This window comes from Cnephaeus nilssonii, assembly GCF_951640355.1.
Source record: "Cnephaeus nilssonii genome assembly, chromosome: X".
Lineage (NCBI taxonomy): Eukaryota > Metazoa > Chordata > Mammalia > Chiroptera > Vespertilionidae > Cnephaeus > Cnephaeus nilssonii.
This window is the reverse complement of record NC_137071.1, coordinates 126,204,855-126,216,327: the sequence shown is the minus strand read 5'-3', so window position 1 is coordinate 126,216,327 and position 11,473 is coordinate 126,204,855. Positions and strand designations below refer to the sequence as shown.

The following is an 11,473-nucleotide window of genomic DNA, read 5'->3' as shown; positions in this document are numbered from 1 at the left end:
TTTGTCTTGAGAATTGAAAGAGCTTGTCTTTTTCCCCCTCCTCACATACTTTATTCTCTTTCTGCCCTCATTTCCTAGCTGGCTATTTCCCTCTAAGCTCTCAAACAGCACACCAACACTGATCTTTATCAGTATGCCACTAACATGATAGGAAATGCTGGACTGGTGATTCAGCAGCCAACCATTTTACAGCCAGGTAGGCTGGAAGATAGAGAAAGGACTTTGATTAGGGGTTTTAAGATTAACTTGTTCACCTCCTCTAGTCCAACACCACCCCCAGCCTTACCTTCAATATGATTTAGATTCTGCAGAGTTTTTTCTTTCAAATATGTGTGTTGCTTGTGAAAGATATGCTGAATTAGGTATTTGGAAGACTCAAATTTGTAAACCAGATATAGCTTGGGTGTTAATTCAAATTGACCCCAGAAGAGTGCTGAAGTTGTCTGTTAGAAGTTTAGAGTCAAAATGGGGATGCGGATAGGAGGAGTGGGGGGGTCAGTTCAGGCCCACTTTGACTTTCTCTGCAGAGGGATTCATCACCAAATAGTCTAGATAAAGCTTTGGATCTGCCTAGGTTGATGCTGCAAATGTGAGCTCCGGCTGAGTTCAATTATGGCATTACTCTGCATTTTTCCTCAGAGTTCATTTACATAAATACCTGAGTACTATTTTACATTTTGTGTTTAATAGCTAAATATTGTTTCACCAGAGGATTGTGGAAATATTTTGAATAAGTTTGTTAAGCCGTACTAAGTAACCTTGTATGAGTACTACTTCTGAGTTTGACTACTTCTCCCTTATCACCACTGTTTATCAAACAAACTTTGGTTTAGCTGATATTTATTAAGCCTTGGGCAGATGATATATGCTGGAGAAGGCAATGATGAGTCAGATCTAGGGCTACCTTCAAAGAGCTTCTAGTCCAGAAAAGAAGATAAAGCATTTGCATAATAATTATAATAGAAATGCTAAAGGCAGAGCAGATAAAGGGCTGTGATTGTTGGAAAAATGGATTTGTTTCTTAACGATTGAAGGACCAAGGAGGGACATCATCCTGGAGCCCTACACTGCTCTATAAATCTCTACTTATAAATCTTAGATTGTTCTGATATACTCAGTAAAAGTTTCTACAAGCCTGTTACATCAGGGATCAAAGTCTTCTACCTATTGAAAGAAAATATGTACATTCCAGCCAGCTTAACGCTTGAAGAGGCTGACATGCTTTCTTTGGAGTCCCCATTCAGGCAGAAGCCACCTCCCACAATTGAATTATTGCCTCATAAATGTAAAATGCTTTCTGCTGTGATATGTCTACAGAGGTCTTTGACCCTTTTGTCTCCCTTCCATAACAGAAACTGAAATACTTCAGCTGCTCCAAGCTCCGTCTTTTGTTTCATAAATCCTTTCCCACTGCACTTCAACTCCTGTCAGTTCTCCCTTTGTACTTCCACTCTCATCTGTCCCCTTCCATTTACACTGCCTGAAGACACTCATTTTGTGCCTAGACCATTGAAACCTCTGAATGTGATGGAAGTTCTCACCAAGCGATTGATTTTATTGCTTTGTCAGCACACCCTAACTGTCGTCTTCTGATAGTTTAAGGGCTCACCTATTGGTGCCCAGAAAAGAGATATTAAAAATGACGAATGTCTGAAGTACTAATGTCTTGTTTCCTGTTCAATATAGAGGACAAGTCATACAATGGTGGAGGAATAGGTTCTTCAACTAGGATGATGGATTTCTTGGAGGAGCCAATCCCTGGTGTGGGGACCTATGATGATTTCAATACAATTGATTGGGTGAGAGAGAAGTCTCGAGACCGGGATAGGCATCGAGAGGTAAGGTGAAAAATGGTACATGAGTGTTAGGAAACACCAGGGTAAGAAATTGAAGATATACTTTATATGTCATTCCTTCAGCCCTGGATGTGGCTGAATCTGGTTTCTATTGGCAATGTAGAGTTTTATTTTAATGTGCCTTTATATGATTTTGAAAAGAATTTATATTTAATGATGACTTTTCTTTCTATAGTAAGTGGTTGAGAAGGATCTTTGCAGCCTGAAACGGGTATAAATACCTATGCAAACTTGGTGGGAGTGACCAAAATAAATTTCAAAGATCCTCCTTTCTCATTTCATCTCCCTTTTATGGTTTTCCCTTAAAGCAGGATTTTTAGAACTAAGAAAAGTAAATGGGTTCCTTTTAAAGGAATAAAAGAAAAAATCTCAGAGCTTTAGTGTTTACTGAAGTATACAAGATAAACATTTTGTGCTCGTAGCTCTTGTACAACCATAAAACCAAAATAAATTTATGTATTGGGCTCAAACAAAACCACAAGACCAATCAAATTCAAATTAAGGGCATTGATTTAACATGATAGGTAATAGATGGTACTTATGGCTAGGACAGCTTCTTGTGAATATGACAAGAGAATTTCTCCACTTTTCAAAGTATGATGAAAACTTTTCAGAGCAGTCCAGCAGGGTCATTTGCCTTGAACTTGTTGATGTGTGTCATTTAAATGAGGGAATCATAATTTCTAGTTTGTGTCAGGAGCTCATGGAAAGCTTATTATTAAGGTAGGGCCCCAGCCCCAGTGACCCTGATTCAGTAGATGATCCTCTGGGGAGACATTTCTTCAACCAACGGTAGGTATAATTATTTTTTCCTTCTTACTATTTATGCTTTGACTCTGAATTTAATTTTTGATTTTTAAGATGACCCCATTCTGCCCCGAGTTCATTATTTCTTTCTCAGTAAATCTCCGAAGCAGATCACTTTTCATTCTTTTTTTTAAAAAAAGTGATTTCAGAGAGGAAGGGAGAGGGAGAGAGAGAGATAGAAACATCAATGATGAGATGGAATCATGGATTGGCTGCCTCCTGCATGCTCCCTACTGGGGATTGAGCCCACAACCCGGACATGTGCCCTGACCAGGAATCGAACTATGACCTCCTGGTTCATAAGTTGACGCTCAACTACTGAGCCATGCCGGCCGGGCCACTTTTCATTCTTAAGCCTTTCCCAGTTCCTGATTGGTGTTCTCATGACCACCAGAACCCAGGAGTCAGGTTGTCCCAAGTACAGGTTTTGAGAAATTCCTTTGTAATCCTTGGATTTGTGATAATCCCACTGATTATCCCACTGAAAACTCCCATAGGAGTTTTCTTATCCTAACTTAAAAGGGCGATTTCTATAAACCAAAGAACATATAGGTATATATGCATAACCCATGGACACAGACAATAGTGTGTGGAGACTTGGGGTGGAGGGCAGGTACAAGCTAGAGAGGGTCAGTGGCGGGGGGAGGCGAAAGGAGACATCTGTAATACTTTCAACAATGAAGATAAAATTTTAAAAAGGTTTCTGATATTTGGGAGCACATACGTATTCTATTTATTTTATCAATTCATCAGGTAGGCTTTAAAATTTGGAATTGTATGGCTTTTGAATTTCTGTTCTCTGTAATTCAGAGTTCAAATTGTCAACAGTTGCATACTCAATCTTATTCACATTGCAAAAGTAATCTGTGATATGACAAGAGCATATTTCCCATTATGTTAAATGGTTGCATCTGAGACAAATTATGCCAATAATTCAAAATAAATTAAAATTTGTTTATGAAATGTTCAAATGTAAACACTGTCACAGGGAAAAATGTCACCTCACCTACTTTCACCACTGAACTGGAAACTTGAAATTATAGGTCAAAATGAAAATTTTAATTACTTTAAGTTTTTAAAATAATAATTTATTATAATTATTTGTGATGTTGCTATAGATAAAGATGGAGTGGCTAAGTCATAATTTCAAAGATAAGAAATAGAGGTACAGAGAAGGGGGAAGTACCAATGACAAAGCTGTCACAATGCTTGGTTTTGAAATGTGGACACTGAAAGGTTAAATTGACAAGGCTAGGGCCTCAAAGGTAAAACTTTCTGTATCTCTTGATAGCCTCAGATATTCCCAGCAGGTTTTTGAAAATAAAGAGATGCATTCCTAATATCATCTAGTATCTATGATCAACCTACAGTTAGGCGCTTGGATGATCAAGTCTTGCCTGACCTGATCAAGATTTGCCTGACCTGAAGCACAGCTCTGGATAGTACACCTCAGATTGTACTTTCAGCACTCAAATAAGCTTATGTTTGTTTATTCTTTGAAAAACAATCAAACTATTTGCTATGAGTCAGGAGACAATCCTTGAAATATCTGATGTCTAGGGTGGAAAGAGACCACTTTAGTAAGCAAAATAGATTGATGCTTTAAGAAATCAGCAGCTGAATGGGGAAGGCCTGAATAAGATACTTGTAGGCATTTTGATATTGTAGATGACAGTGGTGGGGGTCAGTAGTCAATGTTCAATAAACCTCTAAGTTCTTGGTTATTTTGGGTCAGCCAAAGGTTATTTGAGAAATAACTCCAAATTGGTTTCTATTCCCAATAAGTATATTTGTCTTTGCATTTATTTACTCCATTGCACATTTGGAGGTGAAAAAGCAACTGTGTATGTAGAATGTACCAATGTTTTCTCATTTCTCCTTAGATTACCAATAAAAGCAAAGAATCAACATGGGCCTTAATTCACAGTGTGAGTGATGCTTTTTCTGGCTGGTTGTTGATGCTACTTATTGGGCTTTTATCAGGTATGGTAAACTCTGTTAGTTTTCTAAATAAATCTCACAAAATTTTGGTATGCCCCCCACCCCCCTAAGTCATGGCCTGAGTTGAGTGCTGTGCTTTACAATTCTCCTATATGAAATAAATTGCTGATGGATCTTTTGGAAGCTCATATCCCCATGGTAAAGGGGATATGAGCTTCCAAATCTCATATCTCATTTATTTACGGGAGATGCAAATACCTGCATCTCCCGTAAATAAATGATGTTAAATGAGGAATTTTATATATAAATGCATTTGTACACCACAAAATAATGTATTCATTTTAAGGTGCTGTTAGCATGGCCTTTCAGTGCTTGTCTTGAGGAAGAACCCTTCTATTGAAAACAATCAGTTTTTAAAAAAATACATAGTACATGGGGTTTAGGAGAGAAGATGTAGAAGAAGACTTCCTGAGACATTTTTGTAGCTATTTCTTAAACATCTACTCTCTCAATTGGGGATAAAGAAAAGCATGTAAGACATGGCTCATATCCTGAAGGAGTTTACTATCTCATTCTTTCATGGTGGCTGAGAAGTGGGCTACTACCACCTTTCCCTATCATCTCCATCAACCTCCCAAGTCACTGCAACTAATATACAATTTAACTTGTAATATTACACTTGCTATGCAAATACAGCTTTAAAGCAAGTTCCCAAGCAGGTTTCCCCTCCTCTGGGGGAAGCAGAAAGTCAAGAATACCTGGCAGAGATGCTAAGAGATGTAGCCTTATGGCATTAAAAGATGGGTGCGGAAAGATCTGGAATATTGAGTTAAAAGGAATGTTAAGTAGGAAACCTGGAGATGGATGAGATGAAATAGCAATTAACAGCACAGGCTCTAGTTTGTGGCTGCCTAGATTTGAATCCAAGCCTCAGAACTTGCTAGTTTTGGGACTTTTGGCAAGTTTCTGCACCCTTGGAAACTTTCGTTTACTTATCTATAAAGTGTGGATAATGAGTATCTATTATTACTCATTTGATGTGGAGATTAAATGAGATAGAACACATATAGCGCTCAGCACATAGCCCGGTTGTTAATGGTATTTCTGCTGTTACCTAGAGATAAATAAGCCATGGAGTATAAGATGATTGCTGCAGTGAGGAATGTCTCTTCCATAGCTGGCTTTTCAAAGATTATCTAGGGCAGTGGTCAGCAAACGTTTTCTCTAAAGGATCAGATAGTAAATATTTTAGGATTTATGGGCCAAATGGTTTCTGTAGCATGAAAATAGCCATAGACATTAGGTAAACAAATGAGTGGGGCTGTGACCAAGAAAAACTTTATTTACAAACACAGAGGCAGATTTGACTCTCAGACCATAATTTGCCACCCTGCGGTCTAGGGTATTAATGGTGCCCCTTCTACCTTGCACAGGAGAGAGAACATGGTCTGGCCAGTTTAGAGCTGGCTAATGATAGACTGAGTGATCTGTAGCCCCAAGTGTTGCAGAGATGCCGAAGAGAAGGAAGAGGACTGAGAAAAGGTTATATAGTTTAGCAGTTAAGAGAATACCAATGACCTTGAAAAACCAACTAAGGCAAATATTAGGGGCCAGAGTTCAAGGGGAGGCAAGCAGTATGAAAGTTTTGGAAATATTTGGTGTTCATAGGAAGTAGAGAAGGGACAAAAGCTTGAAGTGGTAAGAAGGACAAGGGAAAGCATTTTATGAAATTTGTAACCAGGGAAGAAGGAGCTGGTTGGGGAAAGAAGGAGAAGTAGAAGGGAAGACAGCATTGAGGGTACCCGTGTTAGTTAGGATAAGGCATGCATGCATGAAACTACTAGAGAACAAGCCAAACTCTCTATAACATTATGTTAGTTTTCGGAATCCAGGCAGTAAGATTTAGAAGGAAGAGAAGGTGGGAGCTGGAGTGGCCAAGAGTAGGAATCAAACTTTTATTTAGATTTGACTAGGTTATTCAAGTATGTAAATAACCTGTGTTAACACTTTTAGCACCTACCAAAACATACACATGACATGGCCTCCAGCCTGTTGGAATGTAAATGTAATATCCTCAACTTTTTTATGTATTTCTTGTCACTAGGTGAATATTTTTCTTTCCCTCATACACACAGGTTATTTTGTTTTTAAGCATTAGGGAGCTAAAATAGAAGCAGTGTGTCTGAATGCAGGAACAGTCTGGGGATTCAGGGGCTGTGAATTTTATGATGTCTTTCCTATTTCCCTAAAGTTATATTCTAGACCATTTAATTTTTGTATGCCATAATTTCTTCATCTGGGTGACAGAAATGATGAGAAGGCCCAAATTGAAAGTACTATAACTATCTGAACCCTATCAGTCTATTAGCCATAGTGCCTAAGTTCCCATTCACTATTTACTTTCTCACATTTTTCTATGTATATAATATTGTTTGCTCCTCTCACTAAGAAAAGTTCAGAATGTTTATGTCCCAGGCTCAGGAGGCTTCAATATGTCTACAGCTTCATGTAACTTTCTATGTGGGTGCTTTTATAAATTTAGTTCCCTTAGGCTAGAATGCCTGTCCTGCCCATTGCTCAAATTCCCTTGTCCATGGGACAAAATCACTATCAAGACTGAGTCCTTCGCCCATAGCCTTCATTGGTTCCTCTCCCCCAAGCCAACTCAAATAACTTATCATATCATATTCTTTAATATGGTCAATTCAAGTTTTCTCAATCTTACGCATATAGTGAGAATAAAATAATCTTTAATAAACTAGACTGTCTTGATGTATCAGTATTCATTAACTCTAAGTCAAAGCAGAATCTTTCTTTTTTTAAAACTATAATTCTTTTTTTAAAAAATATTTTTATTGATTTCAGAGAAGAAGGGAGAGGGAGGGAGAATGATGAGAGAGAATCATTGACTGGTTGTCTCATGGATGCCCCTAACTGGGGATCGAGCCTGCAACCTGGGCATGTGCCCTTGGTCAGAATCGAACCCGGGACCCTTCAGTCCGAAGGCCGGCGCTCTATCCACTGAACTAAACCAGCTAGGGCCAAAGCAGAATATTTCCATGTAAATCAGCTGAAGGTCAAATCCATTTTCTCCTTGTTCCCACCCAACCTCTTTGCTCTCCCTTAAGTTTCCCCAATATACTAGTAGAAATTCTCTAGACACAGTGTTTAATTTAGACAATGTTTTGTTTTGTTTTTCCCTCTCGAACAGGCATTTAATAATAGGTGAAATCTATTAGAGACAGTAGGTTAAAATCTAGCAAACAGAGAATCAGAAAGAAGTTGCAGATGGAATGGGGAAAGGTATATGTTTGTCCATTATTTTTATCCCTTTTTTGTCATTTGCTCTAAAATTTGTGGCCCTTCCTTCCCTCCCCTCAAATCAGGTTCCCTAGCTGGCTTGATAGACATCTCTGCTCATTGGATGACAGACTTAAAAGAAGGTATATGCACAGAAGGATTGTGGTTTAACCATGAACACTGTTGCTGGGACTCCGATCAGGTCACCTTTGAAGACAAAGACAAATGCCCAAAGTGGAATAGCTGGTCTCAGCTTCTCATCAGCACAGAAGAGGTAACATGTAGTGAAGATTTTGGAAACACTGACTTTTATTCTTACATTTCCTTCATTTCTTAACTGTACTCATGGCAACTGTGGACTCTCCCCTTGTTTTCCTTTTCATGAAAACGGGAACCACTGCCAGCTTCCTTTTTCTGTGGTTTAAGTGCAGTCCTATTTCCATCTCTTCTGGCACGTGGAAGCGTTTGATGGTTACACAATTACTTAACATTTTTGCTTGTTTTAAACAAGCTTATTGTTTCTTCTTGGTTTTAGTGCACAGTGTGACTGAATCTATCTTTCTCTAATAATTTCAGTAGAAAAGTTAGAGCCACCCAACAGGAAAGCTACAATTTCTAACAAAGGATGGACTGGGTTAAAAATGTTTATTGTGTAGATTCCAAAAGTAATTTTCCCCTGAGCATTACATTACAACATTAAAAAAACTATGGTACACTTTGCTCAAAATGCTCTTATGACATCCTTAGTATAAGTAAAAACCTATACTCTGAATATGAAAAAAATTATAATACATTCTATATCAAAACAACAGAAAACCAGGAATAAACTTGCCCCAGTCCCATTTTGAGATTGTCAATATTTTCATTTGTCCTTCTCTGCTAGCCTATATTTTTCAAAGAAGTATTAACTTTGTTTTGCAGTTCCTTGCCTTTCTATTACCACTTGGTTGTAAGTTAGATCTTTTCTACTAAAAATAAAAAACCGAAAATAAAACTGAACAAAGCAACTCTCAATTCCCAATTTCACTCTGACTTCTACCAATTAAAACAGGTACTATCTCAGCTCACTACTCATCCGCTCTGTTGGTGAAGTGAGAGGGATAATACTAGGAAATATGTTTGTACTTTTATTTTACTTATTTATTTTTAATATATTTTTGTTGACTTTAGAGAGGAAGGGAGAGGGAGAGAGAGACAGAAACATCAATGATGAGAAAGAATCATCGATCAGCCACCTTCTGCACACCCTCTACTGGGGGATGAGCCCACAACCCAGGCATGTGCCCTGACTGGGAATGGAATCGTGACCTCCTGGTTCATAGGTCAATGCTCCACCACTGAGCCACACTGGCTGGCTGTTTGTACTTTTAAATTTTATTTTTTAAGATTCATGTAACATTTTATTTATTTTTATTTTAAATCTTTATTGTTGAAAGTATTACATATACTTTCTCCCCACCTACTTTGGTCCACATTTGAAGTGGGGTGCGCACGTGCGCGTGCGCACGCACACAAACACACACACACAGAGTCAATCAAGGGAAAAAAGGGTAGGAGAATAATAAAGTCATAAATAACAGTGTTTGTGTGTATATATGGCTGCATATTTTGGTTTGGGGAACAGAGTTCAATAACAGTGGTAAATATATACTATATGTATGAGAGTGTTTAAATGTAAGCTTCTCAAACTGGGGTCAGTGTGTCAGAGAGTAGGTGAAACCACAGGATAAATGTTATGTGCCTTGCCAGAATATCAGTCTTTCCTAAATATTTGGCAGAATTTTTTTCTCAAAAATTAAATGTAAACCATCATTAAAAAGAAATGCAAAATTCCCATGTTTGTTAAGATAAAACAATCTCTATTTCAGCTCTGCTCCTGGGTGCCCCCATCCCCTACCCTGATATCTCTATTTACTTTCTTAGATTAGGAGTACTTGGGCAGAAAAATTTGAGAAGCCCTAGAATTTAGGGTGAGTGTGTGTGTGTGTGTGTGTGTGTGTGTGTGTGTGTGTGTATCTTACGTGTATATGATTCCCTTGCTTTAGAAAACTTATTTTTGAAGTATAGATTCACAGGAAGTTACAAAACAGTATATAGGGAGGTCTCCCCTACCTTTCACCCAGCCCTTATCCACAGACCTTATTTCTTCTGTTTTACATGCATAGATATACACTGGCAAGATTATGATGATCTCTGAACGCATAATAATCTGGCCACTCAGTGTATATCCTATATAATCCTATCTAATAATAGACAAATATGCAAATTGACCATACCTCCGACACACCCACAAGCCACACCCACCATCCAATCAGAGCGAGTATGCAAATTAACCCAAACCAAGATGGCTACAGCCACAGAGAGCAAGGTTTCCTAGGTAACAGAGGAAGCCAAGCTTTCCCCCTGCCCTTTCCAGGCCTAAGCCTCCACTCAAGCTACAAAGTTTCAATTATAGAAGGTAAACAAATTTAAACAAATGGCGGCAGAATGGAGCTTGAGAGAGCAGGCCAGGGTTGCCGGCGGCAACAGGGGAAGCAAAGCTTTACGCACACCCTGGCCGGGCTCACCCACTTAAGGCAACATAGTTTCAATTATAACCCCAACACAAATGGCTGCCGGCCTCCAAGGGAGCCCAGGCTTGGCTTGGCTCCGCTCCAGGCTACATACAAAGTTTCAATTGTAGAAGGAAAATAAATTCCAGATACCAGGGCCTCCGCTTGGGTTACCAGGGGGCGTGGCCAGCCTGCAAACCACCACAGGCCCCTCGCTCAGGCCACCCCACACCCCAAGGGAACCCCCACCTGATCCAGGACGCCTTTCAGGGCAAACCAGCTGGCCTCCACCCCTGTACCAGGCCTCTATCCTATCTAATAAAAGAGTACTATGCAGATTGATCATCACTGCAACACACAATATAGCTGCCCCCATGTGGACACAAGATGGCCACCACAGATGGCCAGCAGGAGAGGGCAGTTGGGAGGCACCCGGCTTGCAAGGGAGGGCAGTTGAGAAGGACCAGGCCTGCAAGGGAGGGCAGTTGAGAGGGACCAGGCCTGCAAGGGAGGGCAATTGGAGGTGATCAACCCTGCAGGAGAGGGCAGTTAGGAGTGACCAGGCTGGCAGAGGAGGGAAGTTGGGGGCAAATAGGCTGGCAGCGGAGTGGTTAGGGGCTGATCAGGCTGGCAGGCAGAAGCGGTTAGGGGCAATCAGGAAGGCAAGCAGGCAAGCAGTTGGGAGCCAGCAGTCCTGGATTGTGAGAGGGATGTCCCAGATTGGAGAGGGTACAGGCTGGGCTGAGGGACAACCCCCCTCCATGCACGAATTTCGTGCACCGGGCCTCTAGTAAAAGGATAATATGCAAATTGTCCCCTGGACCAGGAGTTCGACCAGCAGGCAGGCCATCCAATCGCCCATGTCCCCTCCCCCGGGCCAGGCTAGCCCTACCCCACCCATGCACGAATTCATGCACCGGGCCTTTAACATATATATATATATTCTGAGGGGCCAGATTATTATGCATTCAAAGATCATAATAATCTCTCCACTCAGTGTGTGTGTGTGTGTGTGTG

General features: G+C 40.0%; 1 protein-coding gene across 4 annotated transcripts in view; it reads left to right on the top strand.

Moving 5' to 3' along the window:
* Positions 1 to 11,473, top strand: part of CLCN5 (chloride voltage-gated channel 5) — a 157,973-nt gene that overhangs the window by 125,932 nt on the left and 20,568 nt on the right. For all 4 annotated transcript variants that reach the window (XM_079764674.1, XM_079764673.1, XM_079764675.1 and 1 more), the window contains 3 exons: positions 1,687 to 1,838; positions 4,547 to 4,646; positions 7,991 to 8,178. In XM_079764674.1, coding sequence (XP_079620800.1) covers positions 1,687 to 1,838; positions 4,547 to 4,646; positions 7,991 to 8,178 — 440 coding nt within the window. The remainder of the gene's footprint in view (positions 1 to 1,686; positions 1,839 to 4,546; positions 4,647 to 7,990; positions 8,179 to 11,473) is intronic.